Raw genomic sequence first — 25,226 nt, forward strand, 5'->3', positions numbered from 1 at the left:
ATCTGTGCTGTTCCTTTGAGGGAAAAAGGAGCCGTCAGGGGGGCCAGTCCAAGAGCACGTTGGTCCAGGACAGGGTAGGGGGCAGACTGAAAAACTCTCACAGGGCAGAGGAAATAATTGGCCAATACATTTGAGAGATTCTTTTCCCCTGGGACCCATTATCCAAGTCCTAGGAGCACACCGTCTGTAGGAAATAATGTGGGAAAGGCCAAATGAACTTTGCTGTTTTATCTGTGAAGTCGGGGCAGGAGGTCTGAAATGTGTGAGTGTGTGTGTGTGTGTGTGTGTGTGTGTGCGCGCGCGCGCGCGCGCGTGTGCAGGGCAGAAGGGGGCGGTGGCCAGGAAGAGGAGAGAGAGTTTCAGGTGACAAGAGCAGGGAGATACTGCCTGTGCATTTTGCAGTTGGGAAAAGTAGAGTGTCTGAGATGACCCCAGACAGAAGTTCTACTCCACTCCCCTCAGATCCCCTGCCACAGCCCGCGACCCTGAACATTTAAATATGAATGAATGGGAAGCTGGCGAGCTCCAGGACTCCCTCTGGTCGGGACTGGCCGACCGCCCCAGCGGCTTCCCGGCCCCTCTCCCCGACCCCCCACTACCTGTCCGCCCACCCCTGGAGCACTGGCCCCGCTTCGCGAGGCCGGCCCAGGGGGTCACCTAGAGCTGCGGCCACTTGGGGTGCAGGGCCCTGGGGGCAGAACCGTTTCAACCTAGTCATCCCAGGAGATTGGGACAGTGCCTTCCAGTGGGGTTTTCTTTCCCCTCCAAAAGAGGAAGAAGATGAAGCAAGGGGACTGGGCAGAGAAAGCAAAAAAAAAAAAAAAAAAAAAAGGGGGGGGGTAAGTAGAACAAAATTAGGAGGATTTCTTTCCGAAGGGAAAGTAGAACTCCGGAGAATGGTGATATCTGAAGAGAGGTGTGTGTGAGGGAACAGTGAGCAGAAGGAAAGCAGCCTGTCAGAACACGGGCTGTCCCTCCCCTCCCTAACCACAGCCTCTACTCACAGACAAACTCCCTCCCTCGCCCATTCACGCACTCACTTAGGACCAATCGTTCTCTCTCTCCTCTCTCTCTCTCTCTCTCTCTCTCTCTCTCCCTCTCTCTCTCTCCCTCCCTCTCCCTCTCTCTCTCCCTCTCTCCCCCTCTTTCTCCCTCTCCCTTTCTCTCTCTCCCTGTCTCTCCCTCCCTCTCTCCCTCCCTCCCTCTCTCTCCCTCTCCCCCTTCTCTCCTCTCTCTCCCTTTCTCCCTGTCTCTCTCCCTCCCATCCTCTCTCTGTCTCTGTCTGTCTCCCCCCCCACCCTGTCTCTCCCTCCCTCCCTCCCTCTCTCCCTCCCTCCTTCTCTCTTACTCGGAGACAGTCAGAACTCTCCTCCCTGACAGCCACAAACCTACAGCACTGACTGCATTCAGAGAGGGAACCTGCAAACAAAACTTCAACAGCAAACTTTTTGTTCTTGTTCCAGAGAATTTGCTGAAGAGGAGAAGGAAAAAAAAAAAAAAGAAAGAAAGAAAGAAAGGAAAAAAAAAAAAAAACCTGTGCGTGAGGGGGGAGGAAAAGCAGGGCCTTTAAAAAAAAAAATAAGGCAATCACAACAACTTTTGCAGCCAGGATGCCCTTGCTTTGGCTGAGAGGATTTTTGTTGGCGAGTTGCTGGATTATAGTGAGGAGTTCCCCCACCCCGGGATCCGAGGGGCACGGCGCAGCCCCCGACTGCCCGTCCTGCGCGCTGGCCGCCCTCCCAAAGGATGTACCCAACTCTCAGCCGGAGATGGTGGAGGCCGTCAAGAAGCACATTTTAAACATGCTGCACTTGAAGAAGAGACCCGAAGTCATCCAGCCGGTGCCCAAGGCGGCGCTTCTGAACGCCATCCGAAAGCTTCATGTGGGCAAAGTGGGGGAGAACGGGTACGTAGAGATAGAGGATGACATCGGCAGGAGGGCAGAAATGAATGAACTCATGGAGCAGACCTCGGAGATCATCACGTTCGCAGAATCAGGTTGGTGCGGGCATTTGGGGGTGGGGGCGGCGTGGCTCCTGACAGTCCGGGGAGGAACTTGTGCCTCCAGCCGCAGAGCGCCAGGGGCAGGTCAGCCGGTATTGGGCGCCGGGAGCGGCGGCGGCCGGAGGGGAGGCGGGGAGGGGGGAGAGCGCTTCACAGCAATGGAATTCTAGGTTGAGCCCCGGCTGGAGATGGCTCGCTCCCGCTGGCGGGACTCAGCCAGTCACCCCGGAGGGAGCTCCAGGGGCCAATGTGGAGCTGGAAGCCGGTCTGCGAGAGGCTCCCTCGCCCTGCCTCTGCCAACAGATCTGAGCAGCCCCGAGGAAAGCCCGGGCCGTTTGGGGGGGGGGTGCTGGGGGAGCCCGCGAGGCTTCCGGACCCCATCCAAAGTTTTTTTTATGGGAGGGGCACCGCGGAGTGTGGGGTCGGGGGTGGAACGGCACAGATGAAGTCATTGTCTTAAAACAAACCTTCCCTTTAAAAGTCCAGTCAGGGGCCACACCAGAGAAGCTGGGTATACTTGTTAGTGACAGTCCTTTTTACCTTCAGAAACTCTGTCTTATAAGAGCACAGGCATCACATTCTAGGCAGCAAAGAGGGACTTTGGGGGACAGTTGACACTGAACCAGCAGTCACTTTGGGAACACTGACTTTTGCTCTCTGAACAGGAAAAAAAAAAGAGTTTTGTTCTCTGCAAAGTTACTAAAGCTCTCTGCCAAGGAATGCAACCTTGACAAAGTGCTCTCAGATACTACACTGAACTCTCACTCAATCCTTAAGAGGAAGAACTTGAATATATTCTAATCATTGGCCCAGGACCACACTAACCTGTTGCTGAATAGAAAAATACCTGTCAGAAGTGTGGCCATCGACCTGGAGCCAGGTTATTTGTACAGTTATGGGACACAGACCCTTCCCATGCTGCAAGCCCATGCACGCCCGGGCACACAGATGTGTTAATACCGTGTTACTTTCATGGTAATGCCAGCCTAAAGAATTGTATCCCTTGCCAAATCCATTTGAAAGGAATGCCATTGTTTTGTTTGGTAGAGCATATGGCCAGTAAAGTACGTGCAGGGACTCCCAGCATTTCTGTTTAAAAGTTTGCCGCAGCAGTATAAACAATTAAGGCAACACTCAGAATTTCTAATCCTGAAAACCTGTTGACTCAGATGTTCTGTTTTCAAGAAAACCATGCCAGACCTGGGCATCCTTTTTGGGGGAGCAGATAGCCTGCTGGCTTCCCGGCTTCCCTGGTGAGAGAAGTCCTGATGTCCTACAAGCTTCCCCAGCAGGATAGTGTCTCTCTCTCACCAGAAGCTTCTTTTCAAAGGTCGTTCTTTCTCTAAGCTCTTTCTTGATGCCACCCCCAAAGGACATGATCATTATGACTTTAACTTTTGAAGCTTATTGAGGAAGCAAAGTCAGGTTGGTGTTTTCACCTTGCCACTCACCTTTCCTGATGGCTAGGTGGGAAAGAAAGTGCTCACTGACATTGAGTCCAGTGGAGGGGGATGGATTCCAGTGGTTTAGAGGTCTGTCTGCTCCCTGTGCTGATACAAAGGGACCCTGTATATGTTTTTATAGACCAATTACCACCCATGATGTCTTTAATTGTAGGTCCTACTCAATTGGCCTTACCCGCATCAGATGACTAAGTGTACCTATGTCTGTGACCACTTTTCCTGCACACCTGATGCCACCAACAGCCTCTCTTCCTGACCTAGCTGACTGGTCTAGAAAATCACGCTCTTGGCATTGAGAGGTTTTGCAGTGAAAGAATTTGATCTTTTACATTCTTTCTTACTTATGGCCTTCATCTCAGTGGCTGTCTTTTTCTCATTTATATGAAATCTTTTCTTTTTCTTTCTTTTCCTCTTCTGTTCGGTGTTTAGTTTAAAAGAAATTGAGTTACTTTTTTAAAAGGTGATTCATTTGCCTCACACGTTGACTCCAGTTTAAGGTTTGTAATGGAAACGTCCTCCTGGTTGAGTTTACAGCTTGACTTTGGGTGAGCTGCTGGGGTCACAGAAAAGGTTTACGACACACTTACTTATTTTTCTCGTCTGAGAAGTTTCACATCAACTTCAAGTTGATTTACTATGATTTCGCGGAATTAACGATTGCTATCTGGACAATCTCCTCTCCAACTGGAGAACCAGATAAGTATTTGGTTGCTGATTTTGCCAACCAGGAAAGAGCTTTACCATCTGAATATATACAAATGTCTTGTTGCTTTTGGAATAATTCAACCTTCGTAATATTCAAACTATGTCAAATGTAAGAGTTTGGAGAACAGCAGAGGGTATTCATTTTTCTTTCCTTCATAAACTATTTTGTACAGCATGGAATCCAGTGAGTCAGTGTCACCAAGGCCCATGCCACACACGCACACCCATAGATGCATCTTTCAAACTTCAGACTCCCCAGTTGGGGGGATTCATGTTTAATTTTTGCCTTCACCCTTGTTGATGGTTAAACAAAGCCATGATGTGGTCTGGCAGTTGAGGGACTGCAAAAAGCTCAGGTGCCTGGAACCCTTGGAACTTAATTTGTCCCATCTCGGACTCAGGTGGAAGATGCCCCATCTTTGTAAAGCTGCTACGAGTTGTCATTAACTAAGTGGTGAGGAATGGCACTCGGGCCCTCTGAAATTTATTCCAACAAATAAAAGTTATTTTTTTTAACGCATGTCACCCAAGATTGCTCACCAAGATTACTGCATTCTTGGGACAGCTGGCACAGAATGCTCTGTGTTTACCTTAAGACCTTACAGGAAAAGAAGGGATGGGTAGGGTCAAGTCAGCTCTCTGGGTAATTGTTATTGAAACTGAAATCAGTGGCCTTCTTGAAGGCCATATTTTATTTTACCTTCTTGTGATCCGTGACAATATCTGGTCAGTGTGCAATCACAGGGTATCAGGGAGTCTCCATATGCCGCCAGATTGATATGCTGATTATGGTAATCAACTTAGCCATTGATAGCACTTGTTGAAGAACCCTGAGGGTTCAGAAAGACAAATGAAGCACCAGGAAATGGGAAATGCTCACTAAGCCCAGGTGTTGTTGAAAGTAACCCATAAATCTCCCCCTCTTGGAGGATTCCAGTTACAGAAGAGTTGAATTAGAAATACACACTTTCCAAACAGGGGTCTAAGAAGGCTTGCTTGGATGACTATTTCTCCCCCCAGCCCAAGAAAGCCATGTCAAGGTGGAGGTGACCCCCACTGATTCCATGCCAGCCCAAGGAACTTTCCTGCGTCAAGGACCCCTCACTGAAGGGTGCTTTCAGGCGTTACACACTTTCTTCTCTGAATAATGCGAAATGGTCGGCCACAAGAGGGCGCATTCCAAAGACTTTTGCTCCTTAGCAGTTAATCTAGGGAAAGGCATTTTCAGCTCCTGGAAGCCCCATTCTGTAGCGCCCAAATCTTGGTGCTTATCCGTGGCCCCCTGCTTCCTCTCATCCTCCAGAAAAAGTTAGGGTTTTATAGGATGGGAGAAACATGACTACCTGTGACACAGTAAATGAGACAGAGGAAAGGAAATGGGGATTCTAGTGATACATGTGAACATTCCAGAGCTCTATGGAAGACAGAGGAATGATAAATTTCAGAAGCAAACAAAGCAGAGCGTGGAGAAATGTGACCATGAATCATCAGCAGCACTGATCTGCTCACACATCTCTCCCTAAGACGGCTGGCTGCCTGGCTTTTACCAAAACGCCTTCCATCTCCCCTCATTTTGTTGCCTGGTTTGCCTGTCTTATCAACACTTTTCACCAGCGACAAATGACAAGTGACTTCCAACAGGGAGGAAAGGGCTGTTTGCTGAATGCCTTGTGAGAAATTGGGTACAGCTTCAGAGGACACGTTTGTCTCCGAGCTGAGCGTGGAGCCAAATGGGGGAGAAGATTCAAGAAGCAAGATGCCTAGTGGTTAGGGCCTGTGATGTAGGTGGGTCGGAGTTGGGGTGGGGGAGCCCTCAGAGGGCAGAGTCAGCTCTCACATTTGGAGAACAGGGAGTCATACCTTCCCAGGCACTTTCAGTGAAAACACGTATTTGTCTTGGCCCCTCTTCTGCTAAAATATACACGAGCATGAGCTGTAGATCAGAATTCCTCATACTCCACCGGTTCCTAGATCCAAAATCAAAAGTGCAAAAGTTCTCAGGAACTTTGGAAGAAGTCTGAAATTTCTGTGGGTTGAATCTTGAGAATTTTTTCTACTTCTTTTCGGAACCTAAACCCCTTTCTCTCTCTCTCTCTCTCTCTGTCGATTTCATCACCATTGAAATGAAAGACACCCGAATGTGGCCGAGCACTTACAACTCAATAGCAGATCATAAGAAAAAGGATGAAGGCTAACAAAATCAATCCAGATAATTTATGACCAAGCCTGTAGTTCTGCTACAGGCAAAACCCTGGGCTGCAGGTTAAGGGAGGCATAACCTCTAAGACCTCACTTGCTGCCTACTGCAGAAACCCCTGGAAACAGTCCAAATGCAAAGTTAGTGCTTCAGAGAACACACATGTGTACCTGGTCCTATGCTCCTACCAGTGCTGTATTTAGGCACAGTGATATCTGGGTGCAGAATGGAAAATTAAAGTAACAGCTGCATTTTACAACAAGGCTTTTCCCCCATGGCGAGTTAAAATCCTCTATCAACAACAAGATTTTCCACATTCACATCAGAGACGTAATGATTACCCATATGTACAAGGGCAGCGTACTTTAGGCAGAACCCTATTGAGGAAAACAAAACGGAACACAAACGAAAAATTGCGTGTGTGTATGTGTATGTGTGTGTGTGTATATGTTGCTTATTTCATTGGAAATGTTCTTACGCCCACAGATGAGGTGCAGGGCTTTAGGAAGAGCAGAATTTTGAGTCCTGGTGGTGTGGGGGATGGGAACAACAAGGGGCTTGGTTGCTTAACCCTTGGCAGGCCTGCTTTCGTGATTGAGTTACTAAAAACATTGGAAAAATTCTGAGAGCAAAGGAAAAATGTGCTTTTGCGTATTCTTCCTGCTAGCTTCCCATCCTCCCTCTGTCCAAGCCCCCCTGCCCAGCAACCTTTCAAAGGTCTTTCCTGTAAGGTGCCATTTTGATCCCTCCTACTCATTTTTATGTACCTTTCTCCCTCCCCTTGGTTTGTGTCCACCGGGCTCACAGAGGTTGAAGTGATGAAATATTATCACCCACATGGGTTTGCGTGGGACTTTTCTTAGTGAATTACTCAGGCAGAGCAGGCTGTGATACAAGCCTTGCTCACGAGCCTCGGGAGGGAAAAAATAGCACAGAGGATAAAAAGAATATTATCAGAGAGTAGGTAATGAAAGGTTAGCAAAGCCAACAGCTATATCCAGGTAGATAGGTAATAATGCAGGAGCCCAGTGCGCACCTGTATAAACTAACACTGTACCTGCTCACAAAGCATTGTGGGAAGGCTTCCATTTCAGGATCTGATGCAGGAGATAGTTAAGTCAGACCTGAAACTGATTAGTAATTGATCCTAAACACCTCAGCCTCAGGCAACCTCCTTCCATTTTTCAAATTGTTATGCGTAGAGAGTTGAAGCCTGGAGCATCCTCAAAGCATCCCGCAGTATAACAATCTCTCTCAGGTAAAATACAGATAAAGGGAATAGAATCAAGTGACTAGCACTATTTTTCATACCTAAGAAATTTGAGGGTTGTAATATCTTTCTGAAACCTACAGCCCTGATAAATATTAATCATCTCAGCTTCTAGCTGTCTCATTCTCTCCCCCCCTTCTGCAATGAAAGCTAAATGTAAAAGAAAAAAAAAATATTGCACTGCTTAATAAGTCAAATACAATAGAACTTTTAAAATGTACCTGCATGTAAGGTAGACATTAGGAAGACTTGCATCTCTCTCTTCCCCCTGTTCTCCTGAGCATTATGGCAACAGCATTTTCATGAAATTGGATCTGTTTTATTTTTTTTCCCTGATAAAATATCATGCAATATACAAATAGCAGTTCCAGAAATGGACACCAGGAGAAGGAGGCGACAGGCATGTCAATTAGTAGGGGGAAAATCCAAATGTCAGAAATATGGGGGAGAGATACAGCACGCAGGCAATGGATGTGAATACAGGGAACAGCGTCTTTCAAGCTCAGATAATTAAACCGATGCCTAAATCAGCTCCGTGCCTCCCCACGATACGCAGGCGATGCCATACAGTTAATTATCAGGCAGGACCAGGTTGAAAGTCATTTTATGATGCCTCTCTGATCCTAATATAACAGCACCTGACAGATTGAGCCCCCTCTAATGAGTACTCTCTTTGTACGATCCTCTCTCAGGAACACTAAATCATTTGCTTCCAAGTACAGCTGCCTGTGAAGAAGGGGTGGGGCTATATCATGCCTTAGAAACCTGCTCTTGTGGAATGAAGGGCTGTCCTGGAGGCTGGTGCTAGAAGCAGGGGACCTCAGCCCCTCTGGCCCTACGAAAGCAATTTGCATATGCTCTTGCTCCTTGTATCAAGTCCGCCAGTTAGCCCACCCTGGCCCCCGCCCCCACCCCCAGCATCTGTAGACATCTCTGGACTCTCTTCATGGGAAGTCTGACGGGGGCTGGTCTGCACTGCCGTCCGGACCCTCTCTTTACCCAAGGACTGAGGACCATCTACTTTAACCCCGGCCCCTCCTGTCAAAGCCTGGGTAAAAGCAGAGGGGATCCTGTGGGAACGAGTTACCTGAAACCCAGAGAGCTTTCCCATCCTGAGGATGAATCAGATTCTCCAGTTTCACACTCATTCCTAGAAAAACAAAACACAACCTTGTGCCCTCTGGCTTCTCTAATTTAGCAGCTACTATCTCCCTGTCTTTACAGTGGCACCCTGCACAGTTTAAGGTTTCAGAAGCTGGCCTGTGTAGAGGCAGAGGGGAGAACAGCAGGTTCTCCTCTTCAGGGCAGGGTGGGAGGTGCCTGCCCCCCCCATGGAGCCTGCACACTCCTGGGGGGGGGGCGGCTGTCTGAGGTTTGGGTAACTTCCAGAAGGACCCTACCACTTCAAATCTTCTGCTGAGTGTCTTTTTAAATTTAAATCATTGAGCTTTCCTTCCTGGAATCTTCTCTTTCACTTTCCCAAAAAAAACCAAACAGCAACAAAAAACCCACCGGTGTTTAGCAAAGGGGAATACCGTGTTCACGTTTTGAAAAGAAATCGTGCTCCCTAAAAAAAGACAGTCTCCCCTTCTTCTAACTGCTCTCCACTCTGGTGATCTAATCGTAAATGTAGCTTTATCATTCATTTTAACTCCTGCCTGAGACCCAGGGCTGGAGGAAAAGGAGTCCCCCCACCCCCCCAACACCAGGACCACCACCACCACCATCGAGGCCAGCGTGCTAGCAACTTAATACCAAGATGCCAGAGAATCTCTTGTATACATATGTAGCCTTTCCTGGCCCTGGCCTCTGTGAATTCACCACTATCAGAATCACAGTGTGCAGCGTGTTAAATTAAGAACAGAATCTACAGCACGCAACGCACAGAAAAGCCTGCCTTATGCTGCAGAGAACTTGAAACTGTGCCGAAAATTTATAGTACCGTAAACTTCTCAGGGCTGAGAGTGATAAGTATGGCTGGATTTCCGCTAGCTATAGAAATCCAGGCAGGGAGACCCTCCTAGGGAGTTGCGAGTTCTAAGATGACCTTCTCTAACATCGTTCTCAGATTCCTGTACGGGATGCACATACGGCAGACAGTTGTAAGCAGGTACCCGCAGGGGGCGGTCAGGCAGAGAGGGCGTGTTTCATAGACCACCGAGTGGGAAAAGTGCAACTGAGGGAAGACGTTTCCTCAGTCAGAGAATTCTAGTCTGGACACCTGCTCCTTACAGGAAAGGTCACTGCATGTATCCACATAGAGGTACTTAATGGAAAGAGAAGGGAACCCTTTAAGTGAGGCAAGAGCTGAATGGTCTCTGAATGCAGCTGCCTCGCCGGTGTGGGGATTTCCTTTCTGTTAGTAGCAGTTGCTGTAATTGGGGCTCATTAAGCTGTGTTCAGCGGGGAAGGAGGCAAAAACGGGGGACGTAGCAGTGGGGGGTGGATCTCTTCATCTAACACGACTGGATGGATGGTAAAGAGGCGATTGCCTTGTTCCTCCTGGGCCATGACGGCGAATGAGATTGCTAGGATCTCAGACCAGGGGCATCCTAAATCAGAGGCGGGGGGCGTCAGGGGGGTCAGGAACTGAACCCTAATCAAGGGCAGCCACTGAGGGTGATGTGTTGAGAGCAGAAGTATTCTAGGCAGGGGTCACTGCCTGGAGGTGAGAGAGTGTTTGGGACGCACCTGACCTTGAACAAACACGGTGGGGCTGCACCCCAGAGTTCGGGGCACTGGGAGAGAGCCGGAGTTGAAGGCAAAGCGGTGGAGGAAGAGCCCCGAATCCTGGGTAGTTTCTGTTTTATGCCTGCTTCATGGAGCAATGATTGGAGAGGGGTCTTGGCTCCATGCCGGAGAGCCAAATTCAAGAAAGGGCTGTTGCAACGACCCAGGAAAGGAATGATGGAGGGGTGGGGCAGGTCGTGGCCAGGGAGGAGGAGGCTAACTCGGTGGGCACTGGCCCCACTTACTTCCTTGGGGGTGTCTGTGTATTTCTGTGGGAATAGCTTGCTAGAGCTCACCGTGGGTTTTCATCCGTGTTAGGCCAAGCCTGCGGTATAGTGGGTCCAATGTCATTACGCCATTCCCATTTCATAGAAGATGCAACTGAGATTAAGCAGTGAACAGATGCACACCACCCCCCTCCCCAGGCTCCCGGACACTGACTGAGATCTAGGCTCTCTTCTTTTTAGAGCCAGGAGTTGACAGACTTTCTCTGGAAAGGGCCGGAGAGCAAATGTTTTAAGCTTTGTGGGCCAGTCTGTGTTGCAGCTCTTCAACTCCATGATCTAATGCAAAAGCAACCATAGACAACCCATAAAGAAAGGAGCATAGCTGTGGTCCCCATAAAACTTCATTTATGGGCACTGAAGTGTAAATTTCACATAATTTTCACATGTCACAAAATACTCTTTCTCTTCAACCATTTAAAAATGTCAAACCGTTCTGCCGGCCTGTGGGCCTTAACTCGCTGACCCCTGCTGGAGATGGCCTGAGGCAGAGGCGCCCTGCTTGCCTGAAATGAGTGAGTGCTGACCCCCCGGCCTGACTAACGAGTGTCCCTGCTCTCTTGTGCTGTGTTTCGTCTGCAGGCACAGCCAGGAAAACCCTGCACTTTGAGATTTCCAAAGAAGGCAGTGACCTGTCGGTGGTGGAGCGGGCCGAGGTCTGGCTCTTCCTCAAAGTCCCCAAGGCCAACAGGACCAGGACCAAAGTCACCATCCGGCTCCTGCAGAAGCAGCCCCAGGGCAGCGTGGACGCAGGGGAGGAGGCTGAGGAGATGGGCTCCACCGAGGAGAGGAACGAAGTGTTGATATCGGAAAAGGTGGTGGATGCACGGAAAAGCACCTGGCACATCTTCCCTGTCTCCAGCAGCATCCAGCGGTTGCTGGACCAAGGCAAGAGCTCCCTGGACGTTCGGATTGCCTGTGAGCAGTGCCACGAGACGGGTGCCAGCCTGGTGCTCCTCGGCAAGAAGAAGAAGAAGGGCGAGGAGGGGGACGCGAAGAAGAAGGACGGAGGAGACGGAGGGGCAGGGGGAGACGAGGACAAGGAGCAGTCCCACAGACCTTTCCTCATGCTGCAGGCCCGCCAGTCGGAAGATCACCCTCATCGACGGCGGAGGCGGGGCTTGGAGTGTGATGGCAAGGTCAACATCTGCTGTAAGAAACAGTTCTTTGTTAGTTTCAAGGACATTGGCTGGAATGACTGGATCATCGCTCCCTCCGGCTATCATGCCAACTACTGCGAGGGCGAGTGCCCGAGCCACATAGCAGGCACGTCGGGCTCCTCGCTCTCCTTTCACTCGACCGTCATCAACCACTACCGCATGAGGGGGCACAGCCCCTTCGCCAACCTCAAGTCGTGCTGTGTGCCCACCAAGCTGAGACCCATGTCCATGCTGTACTATGATGATGGGCAAAACATCATCAAAAAGGACATTCAGAACATGATAGTGGAGGAGTGTGGGTGCTCATAGAGCGCCCGGCCCAGGGGGGACGGGAGCCAGAGTTGTCCAGAGAAGACAGTGGCAACATGAAGAAATGTTTAAGGTTTCTGAGTTAAACAAGCAGAAAAAAAAAAAAAAAGAAATTAAAAAAAAATAAACTAAAAAGAAAACCTGAAACAGATGAAGGAAGATGTGGAAAAATTCCTTAGCCAGGGCTCAGAGATGAAGCAGTGAACAAGGTGGGAATTGGGAGGGAGAGGGAGAACAGCGCCCCCTTCATTTCTTCTGATATCAAGGTGATGACATCAGTTGCTTACACGGGGAATATTGTCCCCTCCTTTTCAGTCCCCTTTCAGTGTGAGCCTCTAAGTCGACTTGTCTAGTCTGCAATAACGTGGGCTGGCACATACCCAAATAGCATCTAGAAAGCCATGAGTTTGAAAGAGCCAGTTACAGGCGCTTTCCCACCCAGTTACCCAGGTTGTAAGGTATGTCTGTGTGACCCTCTCTCTGTGTATATCAGCCCGTGCACACACGCACACAGACACACACACACACACACACACACATACATCCACACACACAGGAATTTCCACATGACATGTGCATACACGTACTGGTAAGGGAACAATAGTGTGCAGGTGGTCACACTGCTTTTTCTGCACCAGTTTTGCAACAGAGCAAAACAAAACAAAAACCAACATAAAAAAAAAAAAACAAGCAAACAAACAAAAATTTGAGAACAAGAATGGGAAGAGAGCAAAATCAAGGAACAAAGAATACCAAGTTACATTTCGTTAAGGTGCTTATGATCTTAGTACTATGCAACCTAATAGGTTTGAAACTGTTTACCTGAGAGAGAACAAAATGAGAGACTTTTTTGTATTGGAAGTAACCTGATTAATTTTTATTTTCTTCAAGGAGAGATACTTGAAAGGAATATGTTTGTCCATCTGTTGGATCCAAACATTTCTATATTTTGTAAATGTTGTTTTTTTTTTATCGTTTACTATTTGCACTACGATGGTGTTTGACCTGTCTAATCCTTATTTAACAAGTATTTTCTTTGGGTGGGGGTGGGGGGGGTTAAGAGCTGCACTTAATGTGAGCTATAAAAGAACTGCTACAGCACACAAAATAGCTATTTTTATTATTATAATTATAATTATTATTATTATTTTGTACCTTAAAAAATAGACACATACACCAAAGACATTTGTGTGAGCCTTTAAACAGTCTGTCTGTGGTTGGTATCATTCACCATCAGTGAGTCAGGGGTTGGGATTCAAGGCGGAGTAGGGTGGATTTTGTTCAGGCTGAAAAGACCTGAGAAGTTCGGTTTTTGACTCCTCTGACATCCCTGAAACGGAACATTCCATACTGGACGTACAGTAGTTGTACGCTGTCGGCTATCATGGAACACCCCATGCTTGTGTGTGGATATGCACGTGGTTTGCAGACGCACACCTGTGTGTATAGATACATGGATCGCATCAGGCCCATGCACATTTGAAGCACGTCAGGCTGTCATTTTGTAATGTTCTTAAAGCAATGAATGTTTGTGTGCAAAACACAGTATTTTTAAGAAGGATAGGCTATAGTTTTTGCTTTTCCTCGGAACTAGGTGGGCACATTTCAAAAAATGTGGATGGGAAGAAGCCTGGAAACTCCAGGGACTATTGAGCAAGACCCTCTTTCATTGTGCAGGGACCCAGCTCCCTCCTCTTTCTTGGCCCCCACCTCCATCCCACCAAGTATTCCCTGCAGGGAAAACGGGAAACCCATGTTCTTCAAGGTTCTAGGCTGATTTTTTTTGTGTGTGACTTATATTTATTATCTCTTGGAATCAATCTTAAATCAGAAAGCTTTTTCAGAGAGAAAAAAATTCATCTTAAAGCCAGAATAAGAGTGGGGTACTTTTTTTGGGGGGGGTGATTAAGGCCTAATTGTGACTAATATGACTTGCTGGGCTAAATAATGTTGTTGTCACTAATTAAAGAATAAATAACTTGGGGGGAAGGTCTTAAGAGATTGGTAATAAGAAAGAGAACTACAGGTGTTATCAGTGGTAAAAATCCCTAATATTTTAATTTACAGCCAAACTCTTCATATATAGGTTTGTATGTATTGACTCAGATGCAAAAAAGAAAAAAAAAAAAACACTTTGTTTTATAAATATCAAAGTACATGCTTAAAGCTAAATTTCTACTAATTTATTCCACAGTATTTAGCTTGCCTAGAATAGCTAATAAGTTATTCATTTATATGCTTTTAAAAATACAGAGCCTTATTTTTACTGACTTGTTTGAAGTTTGCAAAAATTGAAAAAAATGCTAATAATTTGGAAAAACTGCATTCATTAGTATTCTGTAAAATACTGAAGCTTTCAGCCCTATGTCAATTCATAGATTTTTTAAAAAATTAATTGTAGGAAAATAAAATAGTGAGAAACCAAACGTTACTAAAGGTGGTTTAGCTCATCTTGAGATATTTACCAAATTGGTGTACTATAACACTAGGCTGTATGTAGGCAAATTATATTAATGTTGTTACTGGGTAGAGATACTTACTACATCTTGAGGTCCACCCTTTCTTATGCAGAGTTATAACATGTGCTCCATGGGAGTGGACTCTACATGTAAGAGGGAGAGTGTGCAAAGTTGGTACTTGCTTCCTCATTCTTAACCATTGACCAGGAAATCATTCAGGTGGGGAAGGTGGGCATGGTGAGGGAAGTCTCGAGAAGAGCGGGATGGCGATGTTCAACTTTACAGATTTGCATGAAAAACGTAGAGGGCCTTTTGGACTGCTTCTTATTTAGTAGTGGCAATAATAATGGAACCCATGAAAATAGTGTGGGGAACCAAGTGCTAGTTCACAGTGCACTAGCAGAGATGGCCAGGGCAGTGGGAAAAGCAGGATGGTCCAAAGACAGCTGATACCTGTTTGTGGCTCCCATTCAACTCGTGTGTGCGCCATCTTGTTTAAGCCCTTTAAAAGAGTGCTCAACACAGTGGGGGTAAGATGGAGTTTGATTAGTGGCTATTGTAATTGGAAGCAGAGCAAAATGAAATTCATATGACAATATCTGAATGAGATGTGTTAATGGAAATTAAATGATTGGGTTGTCAAACATCCCCAAACTTTGACATTATTTCATTAATGTTATGTGGCCTTGAAATAGAATTATAAATTGCTGCTATCTTTAATAATCTTGGAAGATATGCAGGTTTGTAAACAACCACACTTCTCATGTAGCAGCAGGAGGCCAAAAGAAAAAGCTTTTAAATTCTACCATATTGGGTTTCTCACAGTAGGTTTTCCTTAAAACAGGGTGGCTCCATCTGATCTTAGCATCTCTCTACCTTTCTCTAGGGCTAATCTCTAGGCTCTTAAAAATCTACTCATACCAATCTTAAAAGCTCTGAAAAGTATTTGTCCGCAAATATTTTTTAAGAATGATAAATATTTGGTAGTTTGAACTTTCTTTCTTTCTCTTTCTTTCTTTCTTTCTTTTTCTTTCTTTCTTTCTTTTCTCCTTCCTTCCATCCTTCCTTCCTTCTTTCTTTTTATTTTTTTCAAAAAAATCATGGCAAATTCCAGCACACTGAGTTGGGATTTTCTTGTCCCTGAAGACCAATCCATTTCATAGATATTTAAGATTGATTCCACAGTTTGTTTTCAAGGAGAATGCCTGCATTCTCCTCTAAGGAAGAGCAAGTGAATTTTGTTTTTCACCCCCGTGGGATTGGACCTCAAGAAGTAACTCTAAAAAACAGAGAACACAAATGCCTCAGTTGTATTAAGCTTCGATTCAAATTATTATGTTCACTTGAAAAAAAATGATTTCCTGGGGGCCTTTTGGCAACTTCCCTTTTCAACGTAGAGAAGAACTTAGTCACCCTGAAACCCTACACAATAAATTGGAACTTGTAGATGTGGGCAGAAGGTTTGGGGGTGGACACTGTGTGTGTTTAAATTAAACCCTTTATCACTGAGAAGCTGTTGTATGGGTCAGAGAAAATGAATGCTTAGAAGCTGTTCACATCTTCAAGAGCAGAAGCAAACCACATGTCTCAGCTACATTATTTATTTTTTATGCATAAAGTGAATCATTTCTTCTGTATTAATTTCCAATGGGTTTTACCCTCTATTTAAATGCTTTGAAAAAACAGTGCATTGACAATGGGTTGATATTTTTCTTTAAAAGAAAAATATAATTATGAAAGCCAAGATAATCTGAAGCCTGTTTTGTTTTAAAACTTTTTATGTTCTGTGGTTGATGTTGTTTGTTTGTTTGTTTTTATTTTTTTATTTTATTTTATTATTATTATTTTTTTTTTTGGCATACTACATGCAGTTCTTTAACCGACGTCTGTTTGGCTAATGTAATTAAAGTTGTTAATTTATATGAGTGCATTTCAACTATGTCAATGGTTTCTTAATATTTATTGTGTAGAAGTACTGGTAATTTTTTTATTTACAATATGTTTAAAGAGATAACAGTTTGATATGTTTTCATGTGTTTATAGCAGAAGTTATTTATTTCTATGGCATTCCAGCGGATATTTTGGTGTTTGCGAGGCATGCAGTCAATATTTTGTACAGTTAGTGGACAGTATTCAGCAACGCCTGATAGCTTCTTTGGCCTTATGTTAAATAAAAAACCTGTTTGGGATTTAATTTTTATTTTTATTTTTATTTTATGTCTTATTGGTTTTCCAAGATCAACTCTGCACACATATTGCTACGCCCTTTGCTGGGTGATAATTTTGTATCTCCTGTAATTATCGGGACGAGTATGAGAAACTGACTGAATGGGAGAGAGAGGACAAAAGCTGGAACAAGAGAACTCAGAGAGGAAGAGAATAAATATTGCTGTGGCAAGGCTTTCTAATAGGCTGCAGATGCTTGGACCAGCAGTAGTTATATTTTATTCATTTTGTTAATTTCCCATTTCTCAAACTGTAGTGGCAAGTAACATGAAATAAAGTAACATTCCTTTCCTCCCTCCCTCCTTCCCTCCTTGCCTCCCTTCTTCTCTCCCTCCTTTCTTCTCTCATCCCCCCTTCCCTCTCTCCTTCTCTCCTTCTTCTCCCCTTCAGTCCTTCCCCCCTTCTACCTCCTTTCTTACTCCTTTCCCTTCTGGCTAGAAAATTGCAATTGCAAGGAGCAACTAGGGCTAGAAAAAGATATAACTTAGGAAAGAAAAGAACTGGGACCAACAGGACCAATACGGCATTACAGAAGTCCAGTCAAGAATGAATTGACTGTTCGATCTTTTCTTTTATAGGTTTTCCTGTAGTAGCTATGTCCATCTAAGGGGTTATATGGAAGCAGTAACAGCTGTAAATGCCCATGTGAACCAATCAAGTCCCCATGTGATCACCAGGTAGATGTTTTCCCTGTTTTTACAGATGAATCAGAGGCATCAAGTAACATTAATTGGAACAAGGATCCCAAGCCAGGTCTACATTCAAGTTTAAAGTTTATTATTATTTTTTTGCTGCTCCATACTCCAATTTTGGTGTTAGATTCCTTACGTACTGAGAAAAAAAAAAAAGGAGGGGGTGGGGCGAGGCTTGAAGTGTTGAAGACACTTCTAACTTCTGACCACAGACACTTAATACCCACCAGACAGTTTACTTACTTCCAAGTACAATGCCAAGTTCATGTAAATTCTTACGAAACCCTTTTTATTTGTTTTAGGTAGGAAAGTTACATTTTCTGAAAATTAAAAAAATAAGAGTTGTTACAATTTTTGCTTTATATTTACAAATATGTTTTACCTTTCTATCCTTTTATTTTGCTGGATGAAACCTTGGAACCAAAGAAGTTTTACTTTATGGGCCCAGTGATATTTGAGCGTGGGCGCCTGTGTGCACACGAGCACATGCATTAGCCTTCAACTCCCACCAGGTTTAATAATGAATACATGTTAGGAACCAAGTAAAACCCCAGTGAACTACAGATGAGAAACGTTATTAGGAAATTTATACAGATGTTATTATAAATTAAGCCAAATGACCGAAAGCAAAAGTCAGGTATAGGCAAATATATATATTACCCAACTAACATACGTGATGAAGATATGTATGGGGCACACAAAGAAAGGGAATGTGTCATCATTTAAAGGAAACATCTAAATCCATTTCCTACAGAGGTTTGATGCTTTCTCAGAAAACAGTTGTCTGAGGAGGTATCCGAAGGGAAGGAAACAGAGCACTGAACAGAGCCCCGCAGTAATTCCTTCTCGCATCGAATATGGCGTCCGCTCCTTTGAAAGAGTTCTGTTGTTTCTGCATTGATCCAATGTTAAGTCTTCTCTTTGGTCCACGGAAAGGCAGGATTCTTTAGAAATTCTCCATCATACCCTTTGAGGCTTTCTTTAATTGTCATGTAATTAACAGTAAGAAAAAAAGGGAGGTAAATTGTTTATCCACAAGCAAAAAACCACAGAGCTGTTTCAAGACTTTTTAGAAATCAACAACTGCCCCACTTGCCTGTGTGCACTTTGAGACCAGCCTGAAATCCGAGGGGTCCGGCAGGACTTCAGATCACGAGGGGAACATCAGAGAAGTCCCTTTCTCACAGAAAACTTGGCAGTTCAAATCCAGAAGTGGTTTTGAGAAATAGTAGGCCCACTGAAGGAAGAAAGATGATGAGAACTCTTCCTTTTTTAAGACCTGATTTCCTCAGGAAAGAGTCAGGAAGGAGTCAGAGGAAGTACTGAGAGAAGGTCCGGTCAGTGTCAGAAAAGAGCATGGGGGAAAAGAGCCACCCAGGGCAAGAGTTAATGTGCTGCTATAATCCTACTGTCACGGTGGTGGTGGCAGTGCCTGCATCATTGTTATGTGGGGACACAGGGTTCTAACACAAATACTATAATGTGGCAACAAAGATCCCATCAAATATATACGCCTTTCATTAATGAAGTTGTTCCAACACAGTCAGAGCACCACAGCCTGAGTCCTTTGAAAAGCTTGCTACTCACAGGGGATAAAGGCAGTCATTATGGGGGAACTCATCCATTGTGAAAGAAAGAAAGAAAGAAAGAAAGGAAAAAAAAAAAAAGACAAACACTGCTAATCTTTGCCAGAAACTGCAGGCCTAAGGCAGGGGGATGACAAAACTTTGCCCTTCAAAGTGCTTATTGTGCTAGGGCTTCCAAACACTTTGAAGACGATCATCAAATCCTTCTAAATGGAACCAGGGAGGCTTCTCGCCATTGATCTCAACAACAAATGTTTGTGTTTCATGGTCAATGTATTTACCCCTCAAAGACTCGAAGTGGAATTGTCACTAAATAGGATATTTTTAAAGATAAAACCAATTTTCCATCTGAGTAATCATATCCTAAACACGATCGATTTGCCAACTAGATGAAATGGTTTGAAATGGTATTGCAATGATATATTTAGTAGCTTTTGTTATTCCAAGTATGACGGGGTTCACAATTCTGAAATCAACCTAACCCCTGTGTTCTCAGAGTAGTGACTTTTCACTAGTCTTCATAAGATCATGGACCGGCCCATTTTGCTACGAAGTTACTACTAATGGCCTCAGATTGAAAACATGGAACAAACAAATATAGCCCCTTCCTTTTGGGCTGGGGATAATAGGATTTGAATTACATCGAAAATGCTAGATAATTGGGTTACATCAATCATTCATTTAGCCACTTTACAAAAGCACTCTGGGCAGAGGACTCCTAAGAATTTTTTTCTGAACTTCACACTGCCTAGTAAGTCATATGCCCCTGTGACTCCTTGAAAGAGGAGTGCACCCGCAAAAGCGAGATGGCCCCGTCAAGTGTCCCAGCAAGCCAAGTGTCAACAAGGATGGAGAAGCAAGACAAGCATGCCGGTACCCGTGGCCACTCAAGCTCACTCCTGCAACCAGGCTCTATAGTGATGGTGAACAGCTCTTATCTTAAGGCTTTAAATGTTTCACAAAACAGAAAATGCAATCGTAACCCATTTTATATTGAACAAGTACCCAGTTATGATTCTAACTAGATCCATCCACCATCTGGGAAACTGACTTTCAAAGTAGTAAGCCCAGAATTGAGAGTATATGGATGAAGCCCTGGAAGTAAATTCTATGAAAAAAGAAATCACTGTTAAAAAACAAAAAACAAAACAAAACAAAAAAACCAACACCGCCACCTTTCAGATGGTCAAAACCAGGGAGAAAGTAGATGACAGCCGTGGGTGTGGAGGGTGAGGTCAGGTGCTTCTCTCCAGCTTCAGGTGTGACTTACTTAGCGAGAGTAAACTGATAAATGCAGGCGCTGGCCACGAGGAGCCAAACTGCTTGAGGTTTTTGTTTTTGTTTTGTTTTGTTTTTCCTGAGGAAGGAGTGGGTGCCCTGGGGAAAATAGGGTGGGGAAGGTTGCACCCTCCACCTGTCAGACTTCAAAGAATTGGTTTAGACCAGTGGGGAGAGTTGGCTGCAGGCAGAAATGGAAAGACCCTTAGCATCAAGGACCCTGTGGTTCCCAAATAAAAAATTGTGATAGTATGTGGGAGAGAGGACCATTGTCCCTGATCATGTGTTGAAGGTAGAACCATGGGTGCTGCAAAGAAAATGCGCCAACAGTTTGGGGAGCCATGAGAGACAGGACCTTCACCAGATTTCAGCATTTTTGCGGTGGCCTGTAGAAGCGGTGGCCAAGTGATGGATCCCCAGTACAGGTGTGGAACAACCCGAGAGGGGCCTTGTAGGAACTGAAGCTGACCGGGCAGTTTATGGGCACACCTGAGGTTTCCCAGGCATTGGATAAAGTGTAGAAATGTACTACTGGTCAACTAAGTTCCATCTTTTGTTTTAAAAATAATATCTACCTGATAGGATTTTTTGGAAAATTTCAAAAGTGAAATGACATCTAAATGGCAGAGCTCAGTGGCTGACATGGTGAGTTTACTATTGACCCCTGCTAGAAATATCCAATTATATTTTCATAGCCCCACCCTCCGAGAATTATTGGAAATACTTCCTTCAGTTGGACCCTTCCACCGTGCATGTTAGGACTCAAGTTCTGACAGTGGCCCCAAAGGATGCCTTGAGGGTAGATGTTGTTGTTTGCTGTCTATGATATCAATCAGGGAGGGTTCTTGTTTTTGATCCATACAGCTTTCTTACATAATCCTGTTATCTCCATCCTTTTCAGCCTAGTCCATCTCTATTAGTCTAATGTATAAAGTAAAGTAGCATCAATTTATTTGAATTGATGGAAACTGAAGTGTCCCATATAAAGAACTTTCTTCAAAATTGAAGAAGAATCTTGTAAACACTGAAAAAGAAATTAGTGTATGTGTGAGTATAAGAAGTAGAAATACGACAAAACAGGTTGAAATAATAAAGACATGTTGCTCATGTAATTTGGAACCAAGTTTCCAGGCACAGTGTAGTCAATGACACCACTTCTATTTCTTTAAAATTCTCTGATTATTCCTCTCCTTTTGACTTTGTCATCAGGCTCATGATCTCTACAAAACCCTCAGCAAAAACCTAGGCATTATTCGTCTTCATTCACATCCAACATAGACTGTTTCCCATGGTTTTCTCTTAAAAACAGTGAGGACCTTTTGCAGAGAGAGTAAACCCTTGCTAGTGACTTTCTGGCTCAAGTTGGCCCAGGCCAATCAGGACAGAAGACAATGATTGACTAAGACGAATCAGAACAAACTTCCTGAGAAGGGTCAGTTCCCTAAGTCGCATTGCTGCTAGATACCAGGGATTAGGTAGGGTGAAAGGTGGAGAGTCAAATATTACAAGTACCAAACTGATATTTCAATATTCTTGAGGGAAATCTTTACACAGTGTCCCCACTTTCCACATCCTTAAATGGACAACACTGATCATAATTTCGGCTTTTTGGGAGGGGGGTGGAAATGATGATACAGGAATTATTATTCAGTGATAATCTCAGTAGCTACTGTTTAAGTGGGGAGAGCTATCTGTACCTTAACTAAATAGTTCCTGGCTCTTTTTGAATTTTACGACTGCTCTTCTGAATACTTTGTCCACTCAAGTGTTGTGACGCTAACAACTTAAGTTCTTGTGATAGATAACAATCCTCTTCTCAACTTTCCTATGACAGGAAGTAACACAGAAAACCTCTTAATGGATTCCACTGAACTGACTCTGGGATTGATGGAGGATTCCCATTTCCTGCATAAAATACGTTGTCTGATGCTCTCAGAACGTTGAATACATAGAGCAAGTGGGTCACTCTGTACAATACCTGTGCCATTTTGCTCTCACTGGTTGAGTTGTATGGTTACTACTGCTCAGTTGTGTTTGTTCCCAAATCTGTATGTGCCCGTTGTATTTGTGACTATGTTGCACAAAACCTTGAAATATGAGTAAAGCAAAACACAAAAAAAGCAAACTAACCCTCAAATGAATTGTTTCTGTAGAGTTAAGGGAAAAAATTCACTAAAAACATTGGTGGCTGAATTAGCCACGGGAGAGATGGTTGCAAAAGAGTGAAGAAAAATGACAACATAGAGAAAGGTTGTACGTTCATAAAAGTTTGCAGTGGTCTTTAAATTCTTGTCCTACTTTAAAGAATCCCAAACTGGAAAAGGTAGAAGATGCATTATTCGTGTGATTCATACAGGAAAACGATGACAACCTTCAATCAGCAGATCCGCTCTCAAAGGAAGGGCCATGGCCTCGTATCTAGAGCTTGGTGAATGAATGCACATTGACATACTTTAAGTTAAAACCAAATGTTAAAAGTATTCATCTTCTTGTATAATTACCCTCTTCAACCAGCTGCTTCTATTAACAACTACGTCCACATTAAGCAAGAAGGTTTTATGGTCTCTCGGAAGGGTGAGAGAGTGGAAGGGTGTGCGTGTGTGTGGTGGGAAAGGCAGTTGCCGGGTTATAGGAGCTCAGAATGCTAAGTCCTCCTTCAAAGTGAGATCATTTCCAAAGTTAATCAAAGATCATAGAAATGGGTGTTGTTTAGCACTTTGGAATAGTGACTCAAAAACAAAAAGCTTAAGTTTTAAAAGTCTTTCTCTTTGGGAAGTGGGACTGGTACAGAGTGGGGAATGCATAGAAGGGATTGTTTTTTCTATTATATGCTTGTTACTCCTGATCTTTTAATGGGGTGCAAGTTTACTCTGATAAATATAAAAATATTAACCAGTCCTGATTTTGTTGGTGTGGCGGCCAGCTTTTGACATAGCCCCCAGTGAACCTTGCTTCCTGGTATTCACACACTACTGGGATCGCACATTCCACGTTGTCTCAGGGTTGATCTGTGTGACCAATAGGTTGCTGCAGGAGTGATGGTGTGTCACATCCGAGACAAGGTATAAAAGAGCCTTTGGCTTCTGTCTCTATTTCTGTCTGTCTCTCTCACCGCACACTCCCTGGGAAGCCGGCTGCTGTGTCATGAGAAGTCCTATGGAGAAGCACGCGCGATGAGGAATTCAAGCCTCCTGCCAAGTTCTTTAAGTCGTACTTCTTATTTATGATTTTGAGAGAACTGTACCTTCCTTTGAGTTATTGTGGAATTTAGATGTAACATATAGAAAGTTCAGGCTAAGAAATTGACCCTAAATCATAGCTGACACCATTATTAGCGATCTATTTATTCACCTTATCAAAGTCATTCAGCTTGTAGGCAGCAGAGGTAGGATTCCAGAACAGACCTGTCTGCATCCCGAATGCATTGCCTGCCCACTGTCCACTAGTGTGCACAGATGTCCATGGGAAATTTGGGTCAGTTTTCCTCCTTTCTTGTTATATGTTTGCCTAGATTACAGGAATCTCTGTAATTCTCCTCTAGTGACCCTGGCAGGGTCTTCAGCTGGGTCAAAGGGATACATGCCAATATAAGGCAATGTACTAGAGGCGGGCTGTATGGAATGGCATACTTACAGGACATGATAGAGAAAGAAAGAAGTAAATAAGGGGCATATGGACTCTGAGTGAAGGGAAGGGTGACAACACCATGCTAGAAAGACAGAAGGTCATGGGGGCAGAAGGGGAGAGAAGCCAGGCGTGTGTGGGCGTGGAGGGTGGTTTTGATCAGCAGTATGGACAGAGATCTTGATGAACATCTCTAGGAGAAAGACCAACCAGGAACTTCATGTGGATTTGAATTCAGAGTCCAGAGGCTGAAGCGAGGCCAGTCAGGGCTGGGAAAGGTGTTAAAATGGAGCCGAAAACACATGGCAGGTTTGGTAGGAAGTTGGGAGAGCTCCTTTTAGCTGGGAGGTGGAAATGAGGTGAGTCCAGCAAGATGGCGGGGGCCCCAACAGTGAAAGATGGGGAAAAAGCCTGAAAGCAGTGGAGGGGTGCGGCAGCAGGGGCGCCTAGAGAAGCTGCTAGAAGATTATACTTGGTCTTGTGAGTTGAGTAACAGGAGACTGGTTGTTCCAATTCAGTTTTACATACCCCTTCAAATGTGGAACAAATGGGTTGGGCACTTGAATTATGAGGTTAGCCAGATGGAATAAGATGCTTAAGACGTAGGGGAGAGGTAACCGATGTCGCTGGTACAGAATTTAAGAGAGGACCATTGTTCCTTTCCTGTACAGAGTCACCAGTCACGGTTCACTATGGCATCCTAAGGGGGAGAGGACAACTCACAGTGCGGGACAGCTGTACCTGCTGGGGACTGTCCTCTCTGGGAAGCCTGGCAGGAGATGCAGCTGGGACACACCTTAATGAGGGGTGGAGAAAGAAGAAGAAAAGCAGACCTTTGCATAAGCCCAAGTGAGGAGCAGAAATGTCGCGCAAGAAACTCTCTGCTGACTCCAGAGTATGAGCCTCCTGACGGCGGGAGCTGTGGTTGAGAGCTTTGGCCCTAACACTGACAAAGGTCCGACGCAAAAGCACAATAAATATTTAAATGAATGAATGGATGAATGAATGAGTGAATGAATGAGTGATTGAACAAATGGCACAACTTATGAATCTGTGCAATATGGAGCTGGCTATGTGGATCTGCATACACGAGGGAAGTCTTGGCCCTGTGTAGACGTGGGCATAATTAAATCAAGGGTTTGAACACATTTCCAAGGAGAGACTGAAAGATGAGGGACCTAGGGCAGCATAAAAATTCAAGGAATTGGGTTTTTCATGGAAGCTCAAGGATGTGTCTCT

The 25,226-nt window shown here is 44.7% G+C and overlaps 1 protein-coding gene across 1 annotated transcript; it reads left to right on the forward strand.

Annotated features, from left to right (window-relative positions):
- Positions 1 to 1,302: 1,302 nt before the first annotated feature.
- On the forward strand, positions 1,303 to 12,832 carry INHBA (inhibin subunit beta A). The gene is made up of 2 exons (XM_002914137.4): positions 1,303 to 1,998; positions 11,236 to 12,832. Exons 1-2 carry the CDS (start codon positions 1,611 to 1,613, stop codon positions 12,120 to 12,122), a joined length of 1,275 nt encoding a protein of 424 aa, XP_002914183.1. The 5' UTR covers positions 1,303 to 1,610; the 3' UTR covers positions 12,123 to 12,832.
- Positions 12,833 to 25,226: the final 12,394 nt, after the last annotated feature.

Source organism: Ailuropoda melanoleuca, chromosome 1 (assembly GCF_002007445.2).
Source record: "Ailuropoda melanoleuca isolate Jingjing chromosome 1, ASM200744v2, whole genome shotgun sequence".
NCBI classification, from domain to species: domain Eukaryota; kingdom Metazoa; phylum Chordata; class Mammalia; order Carnivora; family Ursidae; genus Ailuropoda; species Ailuropoda melanoleuca.